The sequence below is a fragment of the Melanotaenia boesemani genome, chromosome 23 (assembly GCF_017639745.1).
Source record: "Melanotaenia boesemani isolate fMelBoe1 chromosome 23, fMelBoe1.pri, whole genome shotgun sequence".
NCBI classification, from domain to species: Eukaryota; Metazoa; Chordata; class Actinopteri; order Atheriniformes; family Melanotaeniidae; genus Melanotaenia; species Melanotaenia boesemani.
The window spans coordinates 4,788,485-4,814,889 of NC_055704.1; the positions used below are offsets into that span (position 1 = coordinate 4,788,485).

Consider the following 26,405-nt stretch of genomic DNA (forward strand, 5'->3'; position numbering starts at 1 on the left):
TGGCAGGAAAATGATGGTCTGGCTGCTGTGTTGTGCCAAACATATTTGTTTTGCCAAGAGGAGCTTTATGGGTTAGGGCAGCCCAGAGACCCAGGTGATCAGCAGCAATTCCGTAGCATGAACCCAAGCCACCCCACCATGTAAATGACCCTGGACCCACGCAGAGATCCCGCAGTCACAGGGTACAGACTCCAGTGGGCCAAGATCGTCAGCCACCAACCCCGCCAGGCACCAGCCATCCAGGGCGGCCAGAACTCACGGCCCCAAGAGCCCAGAAGAACTCGCACCACACCCAGGAGGACCAGCCCCCCCCCTCCAGATGGCCACCCAGCACCTACCCCTATATTCCAGCCACACATCCCGGGAACCAGGACACTTCAACCACTCCCCCCTTCCGCCCCTTATCCACCCTTGGCCCACCACCCCCAAGCCCACATAGCTCCCCACAAACACACACTCTCACACACACACACACACACACACATACACACACACACACACACACACACCTATATCCCTGCCCACTCCCACTCATCCTGGCATACACATACACACATTCACACGTGTACACATCCCTACTATCAGATTTATCAGAGAGAGGGGTCTGAAAACGGAATGTTGTGTTGGGGACATGTCATCCAGCATCAGAAGGAAATCTCATTCCCTCTACGTTTTCCTGTAAACTTCCTGTTTTTCTGCATCCAGCTGGGTGATACATGTTGGGGATTCACCTAGGTTTTCTGGTCTCTGCAGGAAGCCAAGCTGGTGTCCCTCATGGATGCTCCAGGGCTGATCACTGTCTTCGCTCCCACTGCTGCAGCTTTCGATGCGATGACGGAGGGACACCTGCAGCACCTTAGAAGTCCAGATGTGAGATCGACTCAGACTTTAATGTAAACCTACAGACCTCTGTTATTCCAGATCAGTTGTGGTAATTCTGTGGTCACTCCTAAACCATCAGGGTCACAATAAGCTGGTGGAGTTCCTGAGGAACCACATAGTCCAGGAGACCGCAGTGAGTACCACATCCTGCCGACTTGTCTTTTGGATGCAGTCTCAACCTTCTTCCAATGATTTTTACTTCTGCTGTGTTAAAGCTGGAAGTCTTTAACTTGGTGTCCAGCCCCACGATTGTAACAAAGGCCAATCAGGCTCTGACCATCAACGTGACAGAAAATGTGAGTATGAAACCATTGGGCCTAATGTGTAGTGCCACCATCAACCACTAGGAGCTGCTGCAGGGCTTCTCAGCCAGAAAATCATCCACTACTTTCCCCAAATATTAAACCAGAGCACTTTCCTAAACCAGGGGCAGAGCCAGAGAAGGCCAAGACTACCTTCACAACTTCAGAGGGTTTCATACTACTATTTTACAACTATTTTTTCAGTTTATCAGCATTTGTTATATTCAGACTCAATGTTGATCAAATTTCTTTGCAGTTTCACATAAAAACACAAATGAAGAAATAAAAATTAGCTTCAGTAACAGAATTTTCCACCACCCCATATTAAACTGGGTTTTAAGCAAAGTGGAAATAAAACAGGTCTCAGATTAGAGTAGGCGTGTTAATCAATGAAGTTGATCAGTTTTTATTAATATTTTAAATATTGAAAGTAAAACTATTTTTCATTGAAGAAATATGGCTACCTTTTCCCCACCAGATCACAGGAAGTCTGATCTGAAAGATTAAATCTTCGCTCTGTCTGTAATCCAGATCTGGGAATGATGGTACTAGTGTTTGTGGTGATGATGATGACAATAAGTGTTTCTGTGATGGTGGTGGTGGTGGTGATCACAGTAAGTGTTTCTATGATGGTGGTGGTGGTGATGGTGACAATAAGTGTTTCTATGATGATGGTGATGATGATGATGATGATGACAATAAGTGTTTCTGTGATGGTGGTGGTGGTGGTGATCACAGTAAGTGTTTCTATGATGGTGGTGGTGGTGATGGTGACAATAAGTGTTTCTATGATGATGGTGATGATGATGATGATGATGACAATAAGTGTTTGTATGATGGTGATGATGATGATGATGAAAATAAGTGTTTCTATGATGGTGATGATGGTGATGATGACAATAAGTATTTCTATGATGGTGGTGGTGATGATGACAATAAGTGTTTCTGTGGTGGTGGTGGTGATGGTGATGATGATGATGACAATAAGTGTTTCTATGATGGTGATGATGATGATGATGACAATAAGTATTTCTATGATGGTGGTGGTGATGATGATGACAATAGGTGTTTCTATGATGGTGATGATGATGATGATGACAGTAAGTGTTTATATGATGGTGGTGGTGATGATGATGATGATGACAATAAGTGTTTCTATGATGGTGATGATGATGATGATGACAATAAGTATTTCTATGATGGTGGTGGTGATGATGATGATGATGATGACAATAAGTGTTTCTATGGTGGTGATGATGATGATGACAATAAGTATTTGTATGATGGTGATGATGATGATGATGACAATAAGTGTTTCTATGATGGTGGTGGTGATGATGATGATGACAATAAGTGTTTCTATGATGGTGATGATGATGATGATGACAATAAGTATTTCTATGATGGTGGTGGTGATGATGATGACAATAAGTGTTTCTATGGTGGTAATGATGATGATGACAATAACTTTTTGTATGATGGTGATGATGATGATGAGGACAATAAGTGTTTCCATGATGGTGGTGGTGATGATGATGACAATAAATGTTTCTATGATGGGGGTGGTGGTGATGATGACAATAAGTGTTTCTATGGTGGTGGTGGTGGTGGTGATGATGACAATAAGTGTTTCTATGGTGGTGGTGGTGGTGATGATGACAATAAATGTTTCTATGGTGGTGGTGGTGGTGGTGGTGATGATGACAATAAGTGTTTCTATGGTGGTGGTGGTGGTGATGATGACAATAAGTGTTTCTGTGATGGTGATGGCGGTGATGTTGGTGATGATGACAATAAGTGTTTCTGTGATGGTGATGGCGGTGATGTTGGTGATGATGATGACAGTAAGTGTTTCTATTTTGGTGGTGGTGATGATGATGATGACAATAAGTGTTTCTATGATGGTGGTGGTGGTGATGATGACAATAAGTTGATAGTGGTTGTTGTGATTGTAATGGTGAAAACTGCCGTGTTGACGATTTAGGGCTGCACGATTATGGGAAAAATAATAATCACAATTATTTTGATTGAAAATGAGATCTGGATTATTTTACACAATTAGAGAAAGAGAAAGAGAGATAGGGGGGCAGCAAGTGTGACCTTTGAAGCCTTGTCTGTGGTAATACAGTCTAGTTTCTTTTCACCCAGGTCCCAGTAGCTATTGTTTGTCTCATACCGGCAGCTATGTTCTTCCCGGTGTGATCTGGAAAAAAATAGCCTGGAAACATTTCATTTTCATCTTGAAATCCGCATCAATGAAATGTAGCGCGAGATTTCTATACGGCTCTATGATGCGGCTTGACCGCAGATCCATAGCGAAACACTGGACTGTTGCCACGCTCTTCACAACAACCTCACCACACTCATCATACAGGGCAGGAGAGACACTCTACTACAGTGGAGACGAGATGGCAGTGATACCGTTTGTCCAAAGTGTTAATGAATTTCTTAAATCCCGGATTGTTCACTGTGTTCATTGAGCGCTGGACTTTGGTCCAAAAATAAAAAAGTTATTATTTAGTCGCAACTCACAAAAACTGAACATTTTTCTATTTTCTTGTGTTGCGTCGCAAGCCCCCATGTGCACGTCTACGTGAAGAAGCACAACATTTCACATGCGCCAATGTCGCCTGTCGCTTGGCTGGAGGAGGACAGCAATTTTCGCTCATCACACAAGTTCCATAAAAAATGATGGAGAAGGAGCGATGTTGCCTTCTTGTCCAGCCCATAACTGGAGAGGTGTTTGAAACTTGCGTTGAATAAAACCAAAGTGGTCGGGGCTGTGGGAGGAGAAACGGCAGTTGCGCTCAGATTTGCAACTAAAAACAGCACGAGAGTAAACTGAGAAGAAGCAAATAATTGCATCATTTAATTTTTATGTTTGTTGAAAACCCAGATCGTAATTGAGAATAAAATTCAATTAATCACCCTGCCCTATGATAAATATGCTAGTGGTTGCTATGAGGGTAATGGTGATGATGGAGGTTGTGGTTGTGGAAGTGATGATGATGGTGATGATGATTTATGTCCTCCCTATGCTGTAGGGTCAGATCCTGGTAAACGGTGCAGCTGTGTTGGAGGCGGCCGTGGAGGCTAAAAATGGACGTCTCTATGTGATGGATGGAGTTCTGACTCCGCCCTCCATCTTACCTGTCCTGCCCAACAGATGTAACATCACGAAGACTGAAATCATGAACAAGGTGACTTCAGAGGTTTAGTAGGTTTGTTTTCTTGTTTTCAGGAATCTCTGAAACATCGTCTGTGTTTGCCAACCGATTGGGAATTTGTATTGGCTGAAATCTGTCATGCTGGGTTCTGGTTTTCTGCTGGACATCATTACTGGCTTGTCAGGGACCTGGTTTTCTGCTGAGACTAAAACCTTGCTGTTTTCCAGGCGGTGTGTATGAACTGTTCGGCGACCTCTCGGTACCGCTGTCCATCAGGAGTTAACACGGTAAGATGTCTCATTTTGATGTATTTTCTGGGTTTAAAAAAAAACTGTTTAACATGATCTCTGTTGTTTAGGGACTCTCCACCCCTGGATGCATCCTCCCTCTGCTCATCGGCTCTCCACCCATCATGTTACCACAGACAGGCTGCTTCCCCCTCTGCAACACCACTGTAACGGTACTTGAACGCATTACAACTTTGTTTCATGTAGATGTTAGTGCCTGCTCCAGAAAACAGGTTACATAGAAACCCTGGGGATGTTGAAAGGAAACTCTGGTGGAAACTAAGTGGAGGGAAACTCTGGGTTTTCTGTTATAGAAAGAGACCAAAGCCACACCCTGAGTCTGCTCTGGTGGTAGCTGAGCCTGTGGCGCCTGGGTCAGAGCTTGCTGGGGAATTGGTGGGGGAGGATGAAGTGAGATGTTTTGGTGTGAAAAGTCTGAGTCATGGGGTCAGTTTGGTCGCAATAGTGACCAACTCTTTCATTTGGGTGGAGAAGTCCAGGGGGGGTGGAAAGGCTTGAGAGAGCAAGGGTGACCTTGTCTGAGGGAACAGAGTGTCTGTTCAGAAAATAAAACAGGTTGGAGGCGAACAGGTCACTCCTGACCTGTTCAGGCAGAGTCCATCTTAACAACATGCCTGCGGTCCCAGAAGAAGTTGAAATTGTGTATGAAATGAACTGGATGTGGTACATGAAGCCAACAGCCATGTATTCAGACTAAACAGCCTGCTGAATCTCTCCACGCTTCTGATCAGAGGGAGAGGTCACTGATGAATATCCGGTGATGAATAACCCAGACAGCTGATTGTACCCAGCAGTTTAGTAAAGTCCTGTTTCAGCTCCTCAGATTGTTGTTTCACAGCATCCTTCCATCTCACATGCAGGATGAGGTTTTCCACAGTTGGGTGCAGCCACAATTTGCATAATTTTGTCTCTCTCATCTGATACCACATCCTTGGAAAAGCACAGTACTTTAGTACATTTTCCACACACATTTCTCACGTCTTTCACACCAAATTCACTAACAATCAGAGTCTGAGACCCAACTGTTTGCTTTTACTTTCTGAGTTGTTCTTTGTTCTTTCCCTGTTGTGTAGGGATATATATATATATATATATATATACACACACACACACACATATATATATATATATATATATATATATATATATATATATATATATATATATATACATATATTTATGCATGCATGCATCCACTCTTGTTCAGCCTCCAGCCTTGGCGGGTCTGCCCTGTTGTTATTACCCTGCCACTGAGAGTACACTTTAGCTGGTTGAGTTGAGAACAGCCGGTTTATTCGCCTTGCTTCAATTTCTCTCGTGTACCTCTTTAAGCGGGTGGCCAAGGCTTGGAGTCGTCATTTGGCAGTTTCTATTGCTTCAGGTATGGGCATCTGGCTGTACCTCCTGGGTATCTGTTTTTTCATTGCACTTTTCTGAAGCTCTGATAGTTGGCTCACTTCTCTCCAACCTCCTCTTCCATGGTGGATATGTATCTTTATGGTTGTTTGATAGCCAAGCACCTCAAGGCTCACTGCTGCTGAGGTGTAGATCAGCTCATTGGTTTCAGTAATGGTCATTGTAGGAATCGTTCTCAAGGCTGTATTCACATCCTCCAGGAGACTTTCCGATGGTTCTTCTCTCAGCCTCTGTAATTGGCGTTGGGGTTGCCTGGTGTTCATTTTTGCCATGATCTTATCTCTTAGGTCAGTCGCTGCCTCGCTCAGCATGATTGTGCTTATTGGGGCTTCGTACCCAATCTCTGGTTGGGGAGTTGTTAACTCCCCCCTGACCTGGCGTCCTGGCTACCCCTTGCCGTAGCATTTGTGTTGTACCTCGTCAATCTCAAGCTGTGATAGCAGTTGCCGTCTGTGGATGTTGGAACATTGAGCTACTAGTTGTTTGGCAGTGAGTGTTGATTGTGGGTTTCGAAGATTCCATATTTCACACATTCTCTGCATGTAACCCCTCTGACTAGGGTTACTGGAGTAGTAGCATTCTCGCCTCCCGTCCATTTTTGTCTTGTTCCAGTCGCCCACTTCTCGCCAGGGTGCTCTGGTTCCCCAGCACCTGACGCAGACCTTGTAATCCCCGCCCCAATATATATATATATAGATATATATATATATATATATCTATATATATATATATATATATATATATATGTGTGTGTCTGTATGTGTTTATGTGGTACATAGGTTATAGAATTGTATGTGTGTATATGTTGTGTATATGTAAATTTGTGTATAGAACAAAACAGTGGAAGTCAATTTATGTTTTCGTATGTACATTTCAAAAAGGGGTAGGATTCAATAAGTTTGACTTCTTTCTACTCCTTTTTAAGCATGTTGAATTGAAAAGATTTTTGTTGTTTTTGTAACTGGTGTGATTTTGCTGTTGCTTTCTTTTTTTAACATGTTCAAAATAAACAATCATTCATTTAATGTTCAGAGTAAAAATAGCTTCATAAAAGACCGCTAGCATAAACGTGATGCAACAGACCAACAGGTTATCTGACTTTTCTAAAAATGCTGCCCTTTAAAACAACGTTTAACCAGGCAGCTTGCTCCCCCAATTCCAGGAGTTTATGTAGTGATATAGACTTTTCAATACAGCCGCCACAGAACATTTCAGTGTGCAGACCTTCATGGTTCCTACTGCTTTCTGCTGGCTGAAGACAGCGGGACAAGCAAACCCAGTATACACATGGGTAAGGTTGAACACCAGCGAAGAGGAGTTTATTTCCAAAGTTGGATGAAATGACAGAGGGGAATTTACTTCTTCCTTTGCTAAAAGCTGAATTTCAAAGTCAGATACACCCTAATTGAGTCAAAGGATGTTTTTGGGTCTGTTAGTGACTTAAAACGCCACAAGAGACACTTTTAAGCACTTAAAAGAGTGATTTTGGCATAATATGTCCCCTTTAAATCTGAGTGCATGTATTTAAAGAGATACTGTATTAATGATATGAGGTAAAAAGATGTACTATATGTGATAAAAACAGGCTTTAAACATCCACTAAATGCTTACCTAGTACAAGTAAAGAAATATGTTTTTATTCTTCAACTTCAGTTTTCCTCAAGTGGACTCAGGCAACAGTTTTCTTCCATGATACATCTCTCTCCTCAGCAGCAGCAGCAGCAGCAGGCTTCCCTTTTTCCCAGAATTCCTCTTAGTATTCCTCATACACTTCTATAAGAACCTATTGCTCTCATGGGGGAAAAATACCTGGCAGCAATCATTGGTTGCCATGTTAACACCAAGTATCAGAGCTCATTGATGATGGATTTTTATGGTGGTTCCTAACCCTGTAAAAAGATACTCAAAGCAGCTGATCTGGAACCAGAAACTTGGAGCTGGACCTGGTTCTGCTCCTGGGCTGGTTTCTGGGCAGGATCGGTTAAATGAACACCTGTTCTTGTTCAGACTGTGGCGTGCTGTAAAGGCTTCTATGGTCCAGACTGCACACCTTGTCCAGGTGGATTCCAGACTCCCTGCACCGGACATGGCCAGGTAGGGACACCTGAAGGAACAAGGCCGTGTTGTTGTTGTTGTTGTTGGCTGATGAAGGCTGGTGTTTTCAGTGTATGGATGGTGATGGAGGAAACGGGTCATGTATCTGTGAAGAGAACTTCAGGGGATCTCGTTGTCAGTACTGCTCGTCCTCCACCAATTACGGACCCAACTGTGACAGAAGTAAGTCTGACCCTCGAAATCCAGGGCATGCTGGGAGGACGTCACCTCACCTGTGCATCTCACCTGTGTGTTCCCAGCCTGTCCCTGTATACATGGCCAGTGTGACAACCGTCCGGACTCGGACGGCCGGTGTAAAGTGGACTCGTGCGTTCGGGGTTACACGGGTCTGTTCTGTGAGCGACGTACATCGGCGTGTGGTGGTCAGGTCCAATTCTGTCATGCTCACGCTGACTGTGACTTCAGCCAAGGAGCGCCCAGGTGAGTTTTCCACACGGTCACCACATGATGCTTCACCTCATCAAGTGACCATCATGAGTCCGTCTGCTGTCCCCTTCAGGTGTGTTTGTCAGCCTGGTTTTCAAGGTGATGGGATAACCTGTGTGGAGTCGGACCCATGCGCTCCACCTCTCAGAGGTGGCTGCAGCGTGAACGTGAGTGCCAGATGTTACTGGTCCAGCCCATTTTCCCTGGTCCTGTCTTACCTGGTCCAGTCTGAAATTTCTGTCCCCTGCAGGCGAAATGCATAAAGAAGGGCCCAGGAACGCACATTTGCCAGTGTTTGACAGGATGGACAGAGGATGGAGAAGAGTGCCAACCAATCAACAACTGCCTTGGTCCTGACAAAGGAGGCTGCCACCCCAATGCCACCTGCATCTATGTTGGACCCGGACAGGTAACTTCCTCTCAGTTAAATTTATTTCCAAAAGAAATGAGAAACAGCTGCTGATTTTTCATTAAGAATGTTTATACAAAACTTTTATTTCATGAGTAAACACAATGAAAAGAACTTTCCTCATAAACACATCGTTGTCATGAGTCAGCATCAGTTGTTTCCTCGTTGGTGTTATTTGTGTTAATATCTGCAAAGATGAAGTTTAATTGGTTTTAATCTGATTTTAATCTGACTGGATAATAATTACAGAGACAGCTCTAGTTAATGCTATTGCTGCTCTTGGCACTGATCTGCTGGCTACATGGACCAAGACCCATTGTAGCCATGTTTCCTGAGGCACAAAATTTGTTTTTATATGTGATGTTAATGTTTTTTTTATCCACTGTTTGCCAGTAAAAGTGCAACATACTAAGTGAGTGCAACTTATTTTTTGGACAGTGTAAAGGAAGTTGTCTGATGCTGGTAGCTTTAGCATAGCTGGTGCTATATACCCAGATAGTTTACTGCCTTGCTGCTGGGGCTATTGGCTCTGGGAGACAAGTCTACCACCGGATGAATTTGTTGAACCTATCACATTACAGTGCTCTACTACAGGCTAGGCCTGATCTGCTTAGTGATGTGCAGGAGGTGTTGGTATGACAGTACAGACCGAATCATTGCTGAGGCAGAGGGCTACAGAGGTGAGGGAAGAGTGACAGTGTAAGGTAACTCATCTCGACAGTCACCAAGCTACCACTGTCGCCCATTCTTCTCTGCAGCCCCCGTTCACTCAAAAACAAACTGGATATTCTGTGCTTACTGGTCGGAGCCTGCTATGAATTCCCTGAGTCTGGAATAATGGCTTCTACAGAAACATGGCTCAGTGCTGATGTTCTAGACAGCCTTATACAAATTGATAGGGTTTTCACACATACGCCTGGCAATTTTGGGGTCTGGCAAAACACGGGGTGGGGTGGGGGGATAGTCATTTCTGTTAGAGGCAGGAAATGTAACCTCAACCTCTCAAACCCCTCTGTGTAACCCTGCGACCGTTTTACCTTCCCCAGAAGTTCACCAACATATTTGTGTGCGTGGTTTATGTTCCACCAAGTGGAAAGGCCACCGGAAAAGCAAGCCAAATTTCAGACATTGTCCACACCCATCTCCAGAATAAAGCCAATGTGCCTATGCTCATCCTTGGTGAGTTAAACCTGTGCGGCTTGAGGAAAGCTTTGCCTGGATGATTTGATCAATATGTTCAGTGCAACACTAGGGACGATAAGATGCTTCACAAGTGCTATGGAAATATTAAAGATGCTTATACAGCCAGAGCTTGACCTCCACTAGGCAATTCAGATCACAATTTAATCCAGCTAATCCCCACCTATAGATCAGTCTTTAAGTCCAGCAAACCTGAAGTTCACTCAGTCAAAATTTGGTCAACTGATAAGAAAGTGAAAGGATGCCTCCTATGCACAGACCGGAACGCCTTTGTTCTGCAGAAGCAATCGCTGGATATATATATTTTATGTTGATTCCATACAAAAACCATCAAGAAATATCAGAACAATTAACCCTAAATCACCCGGGACATAAAAAAACTGCATCGACAGGAAGACGAGGGCCTTCAAATCAGGGGACAGTACTTAGATCAGGACTGCACAAAAGGACATCTACCAGAAGTTAAGAGCTAAGAGCACTGTGGCATCAGCTCTTCCAGCTCTCAATTGACACTGAGTACCAGAGCTGTGGAAAAGATCAGTTATTATCCCAGTCCTTAACAATGTGTGCCCCCAAGTGAACAATGATTATGGGACTCTGCGGGTAAAATCATTGGTACAGCAATACTGAGGATAAAGATAAAGATACTTTGACTTTAACTGGATCATTGGTTCATGGTGTGTGTATGTGTGTGGTAAGAGTAGCAGAAGCCGGGAGTCTTTAATGTTATGCTCTCCTGCAAACACCAGGTAGATCTGAATTGGTTTAGCGAAGCTTTTATTTAAAAAAGAATAACTTTGTTTTCACGTCTGAACTCCACATGTAGATGGGGAACTACAGGGGCCCAACATTGAGCCTTAAGGAGCTTTATGTGTAGATGCTGAATAAATGGAGCCTAGGGGAGCTTCATGTGTCCTCTTTGTTTCATTAGATCTATAGTTATCAGCTGATATGAAGTAGTATTTTGTCTTTAAGTAGAATTTAAACCAAAGTTCAGCACTGAGCAGAGTCTGTTTTGTTTATCTGCTCAGAGTGACTGCACATGTAAAGCCGGCTACAAAGGAGATGGGCAAATCTGTGAGGCTGTGAATCAGTGTGTGACTGAAAATGGAAGCTGTCACTACCTGGTAAGTTCTGGACATGTTCTGTCTGATAAATAAAATGAACCAGATGATTAATTGACAGAAATTCATAACAACCATCAAGTAGGCAGAAGATGAACATGTGGTCTCTGAGAAGCAGCTGATTGGTGTAACTGTGTTCAGGCTACCTGCCGCCTGATATCCTATCAGTGGAAGTGTGTCTGTGATGACGGATATGTTGGAAATGGACACCTGTGTTTTGGCACAGTTGAACAGGTGAGTGGCAGTCACGTTTATTTAGCTTAATTTTTAATTTAACTTTTAGGCTGAGAATGTTTTCCTCCTAATTTTAGGAGCTGATGATTCTGCCCAGCGCCACAGACTTCTTCACCTGGACCACCGTGAGTGTGTCGCACATGATACATGATTGGATCTGAAACTTCTTAGAACAGCATCACTGAGCTGAGCTGCATTGGGGATAATGATACATGCCACAGATTTACATAAAATGAATACAGATGTGTTTAGTTGCATAAATGCATAAAACTAACTCTTGTTCTTAACATTCAGTTAACCTTCTAAGCGCCAAAGTTGCAAAACTGTGACAAGCATTAGGCCTCATCTCCAGAAAGAGCTTAAAACCTGTTACTGCTTCCTACCACTAGATGGCAGATGTGTGAATCAGCTGTCAACACGAACAATCGGCCGCCCCTGTGTAAATGTTGGATGCAGTCGCCAACTTCTATGACTCACAGCTTATGAAAAACGCAAAAATCAAAATCTCAGCAAATTAGAATAGTATGAAAAGATTCAGTGTTGTAGCCTCTCCGTGCCACACTCTAATCAGCTAATTAATCCAAATCATCTGCAAAGGACACTTAAGCATTTAAATCAGGGGTGCTAAAAGTTGGTCCTTGAGGGCCGCTGTCCTGCAGATTTTCCAATGTTTCCTGCACAACACACCTGACTCAAATGAAATAGATCCAACAGCCAATTAAGTTTTGCACAATGACTCATCAATTGGAGTCAGGTGGTTTTGGAGCAGGGACTCATCAAAAACCTGCAGGATTGTGGCCCTTGAGAACTGGAGCTGGGCATGCCTATTTTAGTTGAATTCATCATCATGGTGAAGGTTGCTGTCTTGACAGTTGTGCAGAAAACCATCATTGACACCCTCCACAAGGAGGGAAAGCCTCAAAATGTATTTGCAAAAGAAGTTTGATGCTCTCAAAGTGCATCAAAGTACATCAATATAAAGTTGGGTGGAAGAAAAAGGTGCACAACCCGCAGGGATGACCGCAGCCTGGGGATTGTCAGGAAAATAATAAGAATAATAATAATGGATTAGATTTATATAGCGATTTTCAAGGCATCCAAAGCTCATTTACATTGTATGGATTATTCATTCACTCTTCATTCATACCTGGTGATGCTAAGCTACATGTGTAGCCACAGCTGCCCTGGGACAGACTAACAGAAACATGACAGCCCATGGTGGCCTCTCAGACCACCACAGAACATTCATATAACATTCCTACACCAGCGATGCTAACACTGGTGAAGTGTCTTGCCTAAGGACATGACGACAGGTGACTGGGGGGGGGGATTGGCCAACCTTCCAATTATTGGATGACCCGCTCTACCACATGAGCCACTGCCACCCCAACAAAAAGGCCATTCAAAAATGTGGGGGGATCTTCATAAGTGCGAACTGAGGCTGGAGTTAGTGCTTTGAGAGCCACCACACATAGATGGATCCTTGACATGGGCTTCAAATGTCGTATTCCTCTTGTCAAGCCGCTCCTGAACAAAACACAACATCAGAATCATTTTACCTGGACTAAAGAAAAAATTAACAGGGGGCGTCATTTATAAAGCTGCCATAGGTACAAAGACCAGCATACTGCAATTATAATCCCACATGGGAGACGGGTGCGCTGCCAACTGAGATATCCAGCCTCACTATCCAATGCTTCTGGCATGTCTTACCCTCTGACATGGCGTTGACAGCATCTGCCGCAAGATACCACTATTCTGCCTTTCTGACCCGGTAATGCCCACGCCATGCCCACTAAATAAAATCTTTTTATGTTTTTCAGCGTGGTCCATCAGGAACTCAGTCTCACATTCCGAAAATATCCTCTTCTTCCCTCTTTTCCCCTCCTGAGCGATCATGGAAATTATATAATTGTAAGATATGACGCTGAACAGGTAGACACAGTCGCAGGTTGTAGTTTCTAGAAGGTTTAATTATGTCGGTCAGTAGAGAGAATGCATGAGCATAGACAAGACTAGACAAGGAGTGGAAGTGGACTGAAGGTAGGGATGTTGACAGGTGTTGGTTGTTAGGCTGATCAGGGAGTGCAGGTGGTAGCCATGATGGCGGAGTCCGGTGGGTATGGGATTTGTAGTTCTTTCCAGGGCTCAGTATTCTGGAGATGATGAGCGGACTGGTGGAGGAGGCGCAGGCCTGACAGAGCCCCCCCCTTGAGGCACGGCTCCTGACGTGCCATGCCGGACACCCGGAGGGCGATCCCGAGGACGAGGGGCAGGACGGTCGGGCCTAGCCCGATGGAAGTCCCGGATGAGGTCAGGGTCCAGGATGTCGTCACGTGGGACCCAACTCTGCTCCTCCGGTCCGTACCCCTCCCAGTCCACCAGGTATTCAAGGCGTCCCTGGCGACGCCTGGAATTCAGAAGGGACCGGACCGAGTACGCCACGGAACCCTCAATCTCCAAGGCCGGAGGAGGGTCGTCAGGCGGAACCTCATCAGCAAGGGGACCCCTGACCACCGGCCTGAGGAGGGAGACACGAAACGTGGGTGAATGCGATATTGAGAGGAGAGCAAAAGAGTATACGACACCTCATTGACCCGGCGAAGGACCTTGAAGGGCCCGACGAACCGAGGACTCAGTTTCCTGCAGGGTAACCGAAGTGAAAGGTCCCGAGTGGAGAGCCACACACGATCCCCAGGCCAATAGACAGGGGCCTCAGAATGCCTGCGGTCTTCTGGTGGCGGATCGCACGACGCAGCTGGATGTGGGTGGATTCCCAGACGCGTTCCGCCCGGCGGAACCAGTTGTCCACAGCGGGACCCCCGGCAAGATCCGGATGCCAGGGGCAAAATGGAGGTTGGAGACCCAGCACGCACTGGAACGGCATCAGCCCGGTGGAAGCATTCCGGAGGGAGTCCTGGGCATACTCCGCCCACGGCAGGAACCGGGCCCAGTCGTGCTGGTTGCGTGAGCAGTGGGCTCGGAGGAACCTCCCCAGTTCCTGATTAGTGCGTTCAGCTTGGCCGTTAGACTCTGGATGGTATCCGGAAGTCAGGCTGACCAAGACCCCCAGGCGATGAAGGAACGATCTCCAAACCCGGGATATGAACTGGGGGCCCCGATCAGAGATTATGTCCTCAGGCAGACCAAAGTTCCTGAAAACAAGGTTGAACACAGCTTCTGCAACCTGAAAGGCAGTAGGGAGGTTAGAAAACGGAATAAACTTGCAGAATTTGGAGAAGCGGTCCACGACCACCAGGATCACCGTATGCCCATCCAAGACCGGCAGGTCAGTGACAAAATCCACTGCAATGTGAGTCCAAGGTCTCTGTGGGACAGGTAAGGGCAGCAGCTTCCCCGCCGGCGGGTGGCGTGGTGACTTGGTCGTGGCGCACAGAGAGCAGGATTTAACATACTGGTCGACATCAGAGGCCAGGTTGGGCCACCAGTACTTCTGGGAGATCAGTTGAGCAGTGCGTTTTCTGCTGGGATGACCTGAGGACGTAGACGTGTGAGCCCACCTAATAATCCTGTCACTAAGGGTCTGGGGCACGAAGGTGCGGTCGGCCGGACACGTTGGGGGTGCTGGTGACAGTCGGGACTCTCGTTCCAGGTCAGCGTCCAGGTCCCACACGATGGGGCTGACGAACACAGCTGCGGGGAGAATGGTAGTGGGCTCCAGGGACGGTGTAACAGGGCAATCTCGACGAGACAGAGCGTCGGCCTTGGCATTCCGGCTTCCAGGTCTGTAGGAGATGGTAAAGTTAAAGCGAGAGAAAAACAGAGCCCACCTAGCCTGGCGTGGGTTCAGGCGCTTTGCTGTGCGGAGGTACTCCAGATTGCGGTGGTCAGTCAGGACTTGGAATGGCTGTAGCGACCCCTCTAGCCAATGGCGCCACTCCTCCATGGCCAATTTCACTGCTAGTAGCTCACGGTTCCCCACATCATAATTTCTTTCTGCCGGGGACAGCTTCCTGGAGAAATAAGCGCAGGGATGTAATTTGGGTGGCTCACCGGACCGTTGTGAGAGGACGGCCCCAACACCGGATTCGCTGGCGTCAACCTCCACCACAAAGGCCAGACTGGGGTCAGGTAGGCGCAGGATCGGTGCGGTGGTGAAACGTCTCTTCAGATCCTCGAAAGCCTCCTGAGCAGCCGGTGTCCAAGTGAGCGTCCTTGGTTTCCCCTTGAGGAGTGTTGTGATGGGAGATGCCACTGAACTGAAGTTTCGGATGAAACGTCGGTAGAAGTTAGCCAACCCTAAGAATCGCTGGAGCTCCTTAACCGTACGAGGTATCGGCCATGACGTCACCGCCTTGACCTTATCCAGGTCCATCCTCACCCCCTCCGGACCGATGACGTATCCAAGGAAGGAGACGGTGGGGGAGTGGAACACGCACTTCTTCGCTTTAACATACAGCCGGTGTGCCAGAAGCCGTTCCAGGACCTGTCGGACATGCTGGATATGTTGAGACCTAGATTTAGAGCATATGAGAATATTGTCAATGTATGCCACAACAAACTTTCCTAACATGTCCCGCAACACATCATTAATGAGGCTCTGGAACACTGAGGGGGCGTTAGCCAGGCCATAGGGCATCATGCAGTATTCGAAGTGGCCTGAGTGCGTACTGAAGGCAGTTTTCCATTTATCACCCTCCTTAATGCGCACCAGGTTGTAGGCGCTGCGCAGGTCCAGTTTGGTGTAGATGGTGGAACCACGTAATTGGTCTAGAGCACTGGGAACCAGGGGGAGAGGATACTGGTACTTGATTGTGATGTCATTAAGACCCCTGTAATCGATACACGGTCGGAGACCCCCATCCTTCATTTCCACGAAGAAGAACCCAGCCGAAGCCGGGGAAGAAGAAGGACGGATGAATTTCTGCAGCAGCGCTTCCTCCACATATGTTTCCATGGCCTTCTGTTCAGACAGCGTGAGTGGATAAATGCGACTCCGTGGGGGCTAGGTCCCCGGTAGAAGATCGATTTTGCAGTCACTGGACTGGTGTGACGGCAGACAGGTGGCGCGGAGCTTGCTGAACACCTCCTGCAGGTCCTGATATTCCTTGGGGACAGGTGAGTCGGTGGTCGCCGAAGGGCTCTCAATGGAGGTGGAAGCACAGCCCAAAACCACTGAGCTATCCATTGGTGCTGTGGGAAAACTCACTTCCAGTGAAATGTGGGTGTGTTTCTACTAAGCCAGGGAAGACCCAAGACGAGGAGATGACGGGACTGTGGGAGAACGAATAAGGAGATATCTTCCTGATGGGACCCCACTCTGAGCTTGAGGGGGCCTACGAAATGGGTAATGGTGCCTCCACTGATGGGTCTTCCATCAATAGCCTGGATGGCGACTGGAGTGGGGAGACGATGGAGTGGAAGATGGAGCCGGTTAACCAGGATAGGAGAGATAAGATCACCTGCCGCCCCGGAGTCTATTAAGGCTGAAACAGGACAGTTTGAATCACCAGGATATACACACACTGGGATGGAGAATTGATCCCAACAGTAAGAGGGCGGAGCTGCACTCACCCGGGAATCAGCCGACCACCGACCACTCTTCTCGCGTTGTGTCCGGGGCGCGTGAGGGCAGTCTGGCAGAAGATGATCCTCCTCACCACAGTGCATGCATAAGCCTTTTTCCTTACGGCGTCGTCGTTCTGACGCGGACAACCTGGCACGCTCCACCTGCATAGGCTCCTCCGCTGAATCATCCTTATACGTGGACCGACCGTGGGCGTGATGTCTTTCGCGGTGCAGGTTTTCCAAGCGGATGGCCAGGGAGATGAGAGCGTCCAAGGTGAGGGCATCATCCCGACAGGCTAACTCTGTTTGGATGTTAGAGCAGAGCTCCTGCCGGAAGACGGTAATCAGCGCCGATTCGTTCCACCCACTTGCTGCTGCCGTGGTGCGGAAGTCAAGAGCATAATCTGCCACGGATCAGGAGCCCTGCTGGAGTCGAAGAAGGCGTTCTCCTCCCTCTCTGCCCTCAGGAGGATGGTCGAAAACGGAACGAAATAGTCGTAAGAAGCCTGGGTAGGATGTCAGACTGCTCCCGCCGTTGTTCCAGGGGGCGGTGGCCCACTCCCATGCTCGACCACCCAGAAGAGAGATGACGGTGGCGATTCGCTCGCTGTCCTGCAGCCCGGGATGGTAGGTGAAGTACAGGTCGCACTGAAGGAGGAAGCCAGCTCAGCCTGAAGAGTCGCCATGGAAGACCTCCAGGAGTCTCACCGGGGAGGCAGCAGGTCGCGGTGCGGAAGGGGCAACAGCCATCAGCGTCGGAGTTGGAGCGGGATTTCCCTCAGCCGTTGGTGGCGGATGATGTTGGATCTGAAGATGTCCGAGAAGATCGGCCATCACGGCTTCCTGTCTTCCCAGTCTCTGTTCCAACGCGTTGACTGCTGCAGTAAACCGAGTGAGGTCGGTGGTTTGCTCAGGGACCGGGGCTGAAGCAGAGGAAGGTCCCTCGAACAAAGAACTACCTGCTGTGTCCATGGTAGGTCTAGTCTTCTGTAAGATCTGACGCTAAACAGGTAGACACAGTCGCAGGTTATAGTTTCTAGAAGGTTTAATTATGTCGGTGAGTAGAGAGAATGCATGAGCATAGACAAGACTAGACAAGGAGTGGAAGAGGACTGAAGGTATATATAGGGATGTTGACAGGTGTTGGTTGTTAGGCTGATCAGGGAGCGCAGGTGGTAGCCATGATGGCGGAGTCCGGTGGGTATGGGATTTGTAGTTCTTTCCAGGGCTCAGTATTCTGGAGATGATGAGCGGGCTGGTGGAGGAGGAGCAGGCCTGACAATAATGAATATTTGTTATAGCCATTCACCTTTTATAAGGGCATGGCAAGACGTTCTCTCACGTGCACCCACTTTGGAGTTGAATCTGATTTATGAACAGAAACAAGTGTGGGATGTGCGCGCACTTTTATAAAGCTGAAAGTTTTTCTGCTCCTCATTTCCTTTTTTCTCTGCGGACACCACCTGTTTCGTTAGGATTTTCATGTAAAGAGGCTGCAGGTAGGTGACGCTGGTGGCAGGTAAGTGATGCTATTGCTGTAGGTGACATAGTTCCGGTAAGACAGCAGATTCAAACTAGGCACGGGCAAACATTTATGCATTCATTCAACTCTATTTTTTGCCAGTCTGGTTAAAATATTCTTGAAAGTAGGAAAATAGTGTCTTTTAAGGTACACTCTGGAGCACAGCGAGAAGGATTTGGCCAGCCTGACAGATTTTATAGATCGTTGACAGAATCGTTATGGGAAAACTGAACAACATGTCAACCCCCTCCACCTCATCTAAGGCCAAGAGACAGCGAAATAAGGATTCACCTGGAGCTTTTTCACCACAGGGGAACAACTTAACAGACGTTCTTATCTCTATAGATAAGAAACTCAGTAGTTTTGATGCGCATTTAAGCCTGGTAGAAATTCTCCACAAGGAGTTCCATCCGTTACGCAAATCACTAGAATTCAGCCAGAGGCAGGTGGAAACTCTGCCTGTAGAAAACCCCGGTCTCAGAGAGTCAGTAAAATCCCTCACTGAGGGCTTGACCCGTCTCTCTGAGGAAAATAAGAAGATAAAGGAAACGGCGATCGATCTGCAGGCACAGAGCATGAGAGAGAATCTGGTATTTGCAGCGATTCCAAAACAGACAGAGGAGGACCCTGAGACCACAGTGAAAAGTTTCAGCAAAACTCACTTGAAGCTCCCGGAGGAAGCGGTGAAAAACATCTCCTTTCACAGAGTCCATCTATCATCATCCATCCATCTATCCAGCAGACCAAGACCCATTGTAGCTAAGTTTGTTAGCTTCAAACAGAAGGAGCAGGTGAAGAACCAGGGCCGCGAACTGAAGGGGACGAACTTCAGAGTAAATGACCAATATCTGAGAGAAATTCTGGACCAATGAAGAGTCCTTTTTCCCATCAGGAGAAAATCCATCGCTGAAGGCGCTCTCTCTGTCATCACAGTGGATAAATTATTTATTAATGGACAGCTATACCACGACCCGGACATCACGCCGTGGCTCTACTGTCTTGGTATGTGCTTTAATTTTCCTGTATTCTCACTAGATCATGTTATATCTATAAAACCACCATAAAAGATCATTTAGTTAACAGTAAATCCACTGCCTGTCTCCACAACATTGCTCTCAACATGGATGTGTTTTTTAAATAATTTTTTACTTTTGGCACTGTCTATCTTTTCACTTCTCACTCTTCTTCTCTCTGACCCTTTCACGATAAATGGTAAACCCACCTGTCACGCTTGAACATGAGGCCCAGCCTGCTAGTACACATTAGCATTTTGCATGATTCACGCAAACGCACATGTGCAATGTATGAGGGAACAGCGCAAACGCACATGCAGACATTTAACACACCGATCCATGTCGCACACTCAGCCGGCAGACACACATGCATGCAGAGAGGCAGTGGGACGCACGCACGCTTCAGTAATATGCATGTAGCTCTCTTTTTATTTGTCAGATGTCGGACACTTTGAGGTTTGTTACTTGGAATGTGCACGGAGCTGGTACAGGGGAGAAGAGCTTAAAGATTTTCAATTGGCTGAAAGAAATAAAAGCAGACATTGTCCTCCTTCAAGAGACTCATTTATCAAACTCAACAATAGATCTTCTCTCAACAACCCAGTTTCCACATGTGTATTCAGCTTGTTATAATTCTAGGCAAAGAGAAGGAACAACTCTTATTAATAGAATGTTAAACTTTGACATTGATATTATAATCATAGACCCAAAAGGCAGATTCGTAATAGTTACAATATCTATTCAAAATGTTAAGTTATGTATTGCAAATGTATATAGTCCAAATGTTGATGATCCCTCCTTCTTTCACTCCCTCTTCACCTCACTCTATGGTCACTCACATAATAAATTAATTGTGGGGAGTGATTTTAATATTATACTGGACCAACATAGTACCACAGGAAGTCATGGAGTCTGGAAATCCTCAGAAACTGTTAAACATGAAGGATTTTGGTCTGTGTGATGCTTGGCGCTCTCATAATCCTACACTAAGAGAATACACCTTCTCTTCAGTTCACCATTCCTACTCTAGATTAGATAATTTCTTAACTAGCAGCTCGCTGATGAATGACATGTCAGAAATCAGAATCCATCCTATTAGCATTAATGATCACGCACCAGTATCATTCACTCTGAGAAAGAAGAACAGTTAACCAGCAACTAGAAACTGGAGATTTAATACGTCATTACTTAAAGATCCTGAGTTTATCAGCTACTTCAAAAGAGAATGGTCCTTATATCTAGAAAACAACAACGTGCCAGAAACTTCAGAGTGTGTTCTTTGGGAAGCAGGAAAAGCAGTAATGAGAGGGAAAATAATTTCCTTCTCTTCTCATAAGAAAAAGAAGGAAACTTGGAGAATCTCAGAGTTAGAAATCCTTAGAGGACGCTTACCATGTCTCCCCAGAAGAACACATGCTAAATGCTATAAGGAAAGCTAAACTTGAACTTAATGAAATAATAGATAAAAAGACGCAATACTTGGTACAAAGACTTTGCTTGGAGAACTTTGAACATGGCAGCAAATCTGGAAGGTTCCTGGCTAATCAGTTAAAAACAAACAAGGAGAAAACAACCACCTCCTCTGTCAGAGATCCAGAAGGAAACATCAGCCACGACCCTGACAAGATAAATAACACTTTCAAAGAATTCTATAAAACATTATATACATCACAACTAACTACAACAGATGACAATATTGATAAATTCCTTAGTAACATCAATCTTCCAAAATTAAAACATGAAAATAAAATGGCCTTGGATTCACCCCTTTCAGTCGGCGAACTCCAAGAAGCTCTCCAGCATATGCCCAACAATAAAGCCCCAGGTCCAGATGGTTACCCAGCAGAATTCTACAAAGAATTCTGGACAATGCTGGCACACCCACTTTCTACAATATGATATTATAAATAAAGGAAAAACAAAAGATACCTTCAAAAATGAACCTAGCTAATATTATTCTACTATTAAAACCAGGAAAAGACCCGACACTACCATCCAGTTACCACCCAATTTCATTAATAAATGTAGATCTTAAAATAATCAGCAAGGCTCTGGCCAGATGGATAGAAAAATAACCCCTCTAAGAATACATCCTGACCAAACAGGATTTATTAAAGGTAGACATTCCTCTACTAATTTATTAGCATAATAGATTATTCTACTCTCCATAATTTCGAATCCACAGTCATTTCTTTAAATGCAGAAAAAGCATTTGGAAATTTTTATTTGCAATGTTAAACAAATTTGGGTTTGGGTCATCTTTCATAGATTGGATAAAAGTATTATATAACAACCCAAATGCATGTGTGAAGACCAGTGATCAAACTTCTCTAAGCTTCTGTTTACAAAGAGGCACCAGGCAGGGCTGCCTGCTTTCTCCATCACTCTTTGCTATTTATATTGAACCCCTAGCTGCTGCCATAAGACAAAATAAAGAGATTAAAGGAATCCATGCCAAAAATATAGAACATAAGATAAGTCTTTATGCTGATGATGTATTGCTTTTCCTCCAGAACTCACTGACATCTCTCCCCTAGACAATCACTAATTAACACATTCTCCTCAATATCTGACTACTCTATTAACTGGTCTAAGACTATAGTTATGTTCATTAACTGTGCCCTAGAAAGCACACCCAATACTACAATACAGTCTGAAAACATTAGATATTTAGGCCTAAACATTTCCCCCAGGTTATCAGAACTAAATTATGTCCAGCTACTTAAAGCAATAGAGGATGATCTCTCACGGTGGAGGCACTTACCCATATCCCTCATGGGGAGGGTTGCCGCAGTTAAAATGATGGTTCTACCTAAAGTCAACTACCTGTTTTCAGTGATACCCACTAAACCATCCTCCAGCTGGTTTAAGTCACTGGACTCACATATATCCAAATTTCAATGGAAAAACAAGCCATCACGTATCAGTCCAAAAACTTTAAAACAGACTAAAGACAGAGGTGGATTGGAGCTACCCAACTTTAATCACTATTTCTTAGCTAACAAGCTGCAATTTATGTCCAAATGGCTTAAACCTAGCGGTCTGGATGGGCCTTCGTTAGATGTAGAGCAAGCATTGTGTGAGGATATGGTTATCTCTGACCTGCCATGCTCAGCCATCAAAACACATCAGTGTTTTAAAACCATCAGCATCAGTTCCTTGTTAATGGCTTGGTAGGAATGTCTAAAAATAACTAAATCTTCTCGTTTTCCATGTAAGCTTACACCCTCTGGAACAACCCTGACATCTTGCAAAACAAAAAGCTGATTAATTTCAATTTCAAAATGACTAAGAATTCAAATATGCAACTAATACAATTCATAATTCTGCATGGAACTCATTATACAGGACAAAAGATGTTCAGGATGGGTCTGTCACAATCAAACATCTGCCCACACGGCACTGAAAACTCGACTGACATCTATCTCCATGCCTTATGGTGCTGCACACCTGTCCACAGGTTCTGGCTTCAGGTATGTGAAGACATGTCAGCATGGCTTAAATAATATTCCTGCAAGCCCCGCATTGTGTCTACTAGGTCACTTGGGTGACATTAGTATGGCAATTAACTCTGCACACATGATACGCACAGCATTATGCATTGCAACTAAAGCTATCCTTGTGAAGTGGAAAACCAAAAATAATCTGCATATCCAGCAGTTTAGGAATCTCTTAGTAGACCACATCAGTAGTGAGACAATGTCTGCCTCCTCAAAGAACCAGTTAGCTGAATCTCATTCCCTCTGGTCCCCTGTGATTAGCTCCATCACTTAGTGTAGGTGGAAGACTGTGACCTCGTCGCTTTGGGGGCTGAAAATGGCAAGGAGTGACTGGTGGTTGCGGGTTCTTGGTGGTTTCCCGTAGTGCGGGGCCGGGCTGCTCTGCGGTGGGGGCGGCTTGTGGGGGCCAGCATTTGGGGTCGCCTCGTGGCGGGGGGTGAGGCCACTGGTGGTGCCTGGGTCAGTGGGCGTTGTCCCTGCGCCGGGTGGCCGGGGTATTCTGGGGCGGGCTGGGTGGGGGTTCTGGGCTCTGGTGCCTGGGGGTGGCCCCACTTCCATCCAAGGTGGTGGGGTCCGTATGTGCCGGGGGTCTGGGCCTGCCCGGATGTGCTGCTACACTGCGACTTAGTGTATTCCCTGGTGTCTGGTTGCCGCCCTGGGACCCAGTGTATGGCCCGGAGTCAGGAGGGGTGCACGGGTTTGGGCTGAGTGGGGTTCATGGGACTGTAGGGGGGAGGTGCTGGGGTGTGAGACAGGGACATCTGTTAGTTGTGTGTGTTTATGCTGTGGGTGTGTGTGTGTGTGTGCGAGTATGCATGTGCTAGTTTGAGTGGGAGCGTGCAAGATCACAGGTGAGTAGGTGGGGTGGGGAGGGATGACATGACCCTGTGGGGGAGGCCTTGGTGGGCCTGGCTTTGGTGCGCCATGGATCTGGGCTCTCCCCCTATTTTCGTTCACTCCTCTCCTTTCCCGCTGGTTGTGTGGTGGGTGGATGCCTTCTGGGGTCGGTGGCGGCTCGTTGGCTGCAGTCGCTGATTGGCCGGTCGTGGGGGACGGCTGCTCCTTGCCTGTTATGCCCTGGGGGGCCTCTTAGGGAGTGGGGGTGCCTAGTGCTACTAGCAGCTCACCTCCCAGAGGGAGGTTCGCTTCCCTTCGGACTTACATCCCCGGACCCCACTCTTTGGCTGCACCCTGTGGCGACTTGCCTCTGTTTTAATTACACTTAGACAGCAAAACACAAGACACACACAAAAAAAAACTTGGCTCAATAACAACATCAGAGACCATTCAGCGCGAGCAGCTAATCTGCTATCGGCCAGACAGAGCTTGAGCTGAGGATGGGAACAAACAGAGTTTTTAACCACAGCATTAAAACAGCTATACTGCTCATTACTGTTTACTTTCCTCTAAGTGCCAATGAAAACAACACGAGTGAGACATTGAATAAACTGGATCAACACATCAGTGAGCAGCAGACAGCCCATCCTGATGCCTTGATAATGTTGGCGGGGGATTTCAAACATGCAGACCCAAAGAGCGTATTTTCAAAACTACACTAACGCAGACTTTCCAACACGTGGAAACAACCCACTGGATCAGGTTTACACCATGCCAAGAGGAGCCTACAAGGCCCTTACCCTCCCACACTTTGGCGCCTTTGACCACATCATTGTCATGCTAGTGCCAGCATACAGACCATTGGTTAAAGGGGGCCCAAAACATCACAGAGGTCCAACAGCACAGCACATGAAAGTAGAAACCAAGTCATGAGCCATGCAGTAAGTCTGGCTGGTCTCTAAAACTCCGCTCACTCCGGAGTCTCACGCCATATTGCCCAGCAGTGCCAGATAAGCTGTTGTGCTTCTTAACACCTTTTTATATCCAACCATCAGTCATCTTTCTGAAAACCTACAGGTGGGGAAATAGCCTGATTGTAGCCTAATTGACAAGCACGTTTCTACGGGAACCCTATTATTTAAATTGTAATTATTATTTTGTGTGGCACATGTTGGCATCAGACTGTCGCCTTATTAATTATTCTGAATGTATTTTGTAATGTAAGTTTATTTTTACAAACAAAATGACAGAACATATTTTAGAGGTTGAGGTTCTTAATAAGAAGAATGCCAAATAAGGACTTCCTATGCAGGGAAGTGGGATTTAGTGTCCATTATTTATTATTATTATCCATGTTTGATTTCTTGCTTGTGTTGTTCTTACTCTCAGATGTAAGTTGCTTTGGAGAGAAACATCTGCTGAATAACTGTACACAACATTATTTTCTTGGCGCAGGCTTTAAAGGGTCAAAGATGGCCGACTGTTTTTTTGCATAACTTGATGAGTTTGTATTTTCTCCGTCCTGTCAGGACTCTGGTCTGTTTCCATCTCTGCCAGATCAGAACATCACCTTCATGGTTCCAACATCTGCTGCTGTGGGTAAAATGTCCTCCGAGGACAAAAACTTCTGGACCACAACGGGGAACCTGCCGAGTCTGATCAGGTCAGTACTCACTGTGACTCGCTCTGTTTTTTTATTGTTGCGCTATGATGTGAAACGTTGCTGTCTGTTGTCCTGACAGGAATCACATGATTTCTGGGAACTTTCCACTGTCCAAGCTGAAAGACATGTCCTCTGTGACGTCCCTACTGTCTACTGTGCTTCCTGTTTCTACCACCAGTGAGGTAAATTCTGGATGATTCTGTAGCACACTCGAAATGTGACTTCCAGTACTGACTTACTGTGTTGCTTCCATCAGGTCACGTCTGTGGGCAGAGCCACCATCATTACCTCTAACATCGCTGCCACCAATGGGCTGATCCACCTCATCGATCAGGTTGGCATCTGATCAGATGCCGCTGCTTCACCACATGTCCACCCTCTTGTCCTGACAGCTGTGCTTGTTGTCGTCTTCAGGTTTTGATTCCTGACAGGAAGCTGAGTGAAGGTCTGCTGGCGACACTAGCACTAAGGCCTGAGTTCTCGCTCTTCAGATCGTACCTCATCGTACGAACGCCCTGCTGCCATCACACCACCGTTCCTGACCGGATGTTGTCCATAACTCTGTTTGTCTCTGCTGGTTTCTTCAGGAATACAACCTGACAAATGAGATTGAGCAAGCCGAAGAGTTCACTGTCTTTGCTCCGACAGACGCCGCCATCACCAAGTATCTCCACGATATGGCCGCCACAGCCTTGGTATGGAGAAAAGGCCACAGCCTCTTATAAGAATCAAAAAGCACCTTCTCAGACTTCCTGTTT

At 46.1% G+C, this 26,405-nt stretch overlaps 1 protein-coding gene across 1 annotated transcript in view; it reads left to right on the plus strand.

The window, feature by feature from the left end:
- stab2 (stabilin 2) overlaps positions 1 to 26,405 on the plus strand; it is a 140,937-nt gene that overhangs the window by 33,009 nt on the left and 81,523 nt on the right. Inside the window, exons 15-33 of the mRNA XM_041977111.1 lie at positions 754 to 870; positions 962 to 1,015; positions 1,098 to 1,178; positions 4,229 to 4,384; positions 4,579 to 4,638; positions 4,710 to 4,811; positions 8,083 to 8,169; positions 8,241 to 8,352; positions 8,430 to 8,610; positions 8,690 to 8,783; positions 8,867 to 9,025; positions 11,257 to 11,352; positions 11,491 to 11,583; positions 11,661 to 11,708; positions 25,514 to 25,647; positions 25,727 to 25,829; positions 25,904 to 25,981; positions 26,062 to 26,151; positions 26,235 to 26,342. Coding sequence (XP_041833045.1) covers positions 754 to 870; positions 962 to 1,015; positions 1,098 to 1,178; positions 4,229 to 4,384; positions 4,579 to 4,638; positions 4,710 to 4,811; positions 8,083 to 8,169; positions 8,241 to 8,352; positions 8,430 to 8,610; positions 8,690 to 8,783; positions 8,867 to 9,025; positions 11,257 to 11,352; positions 11,491 to 11,583; positions 11,661 to 11,708; positions 25,514 to 25,647; positions 25,727 to 25,829; positions 25,904 to 25,981; positions 26,062 to 26,151; positions 26,235 to 26,342 — 1,953 coding nt within the window. The remainder of the gene's footprint in view (positions 1 to 753; positions 871 to 961; positions 1,016 to 1,097; positions 1,179 to 4,228; positions 4,385 to 4,578; positions 4,639 to 4,709; positions 4,812 to 8,082; positions 8,170 to 8,240; positions 8,353 to 8,429; positions 8,611 to 8,689; positions 8,784 to 8,866; positions 9,026 to 11,256; positions 11,353 to 11,490; positions 11,584 to 11,660; positions 11,709 to 25,513; positions 25,648 to 25,726; positions 25,830 to 25,903; positions 25,982 to 26,061; positions 26,152 to 26,234; positions 26,343 to 26,405) is intronic.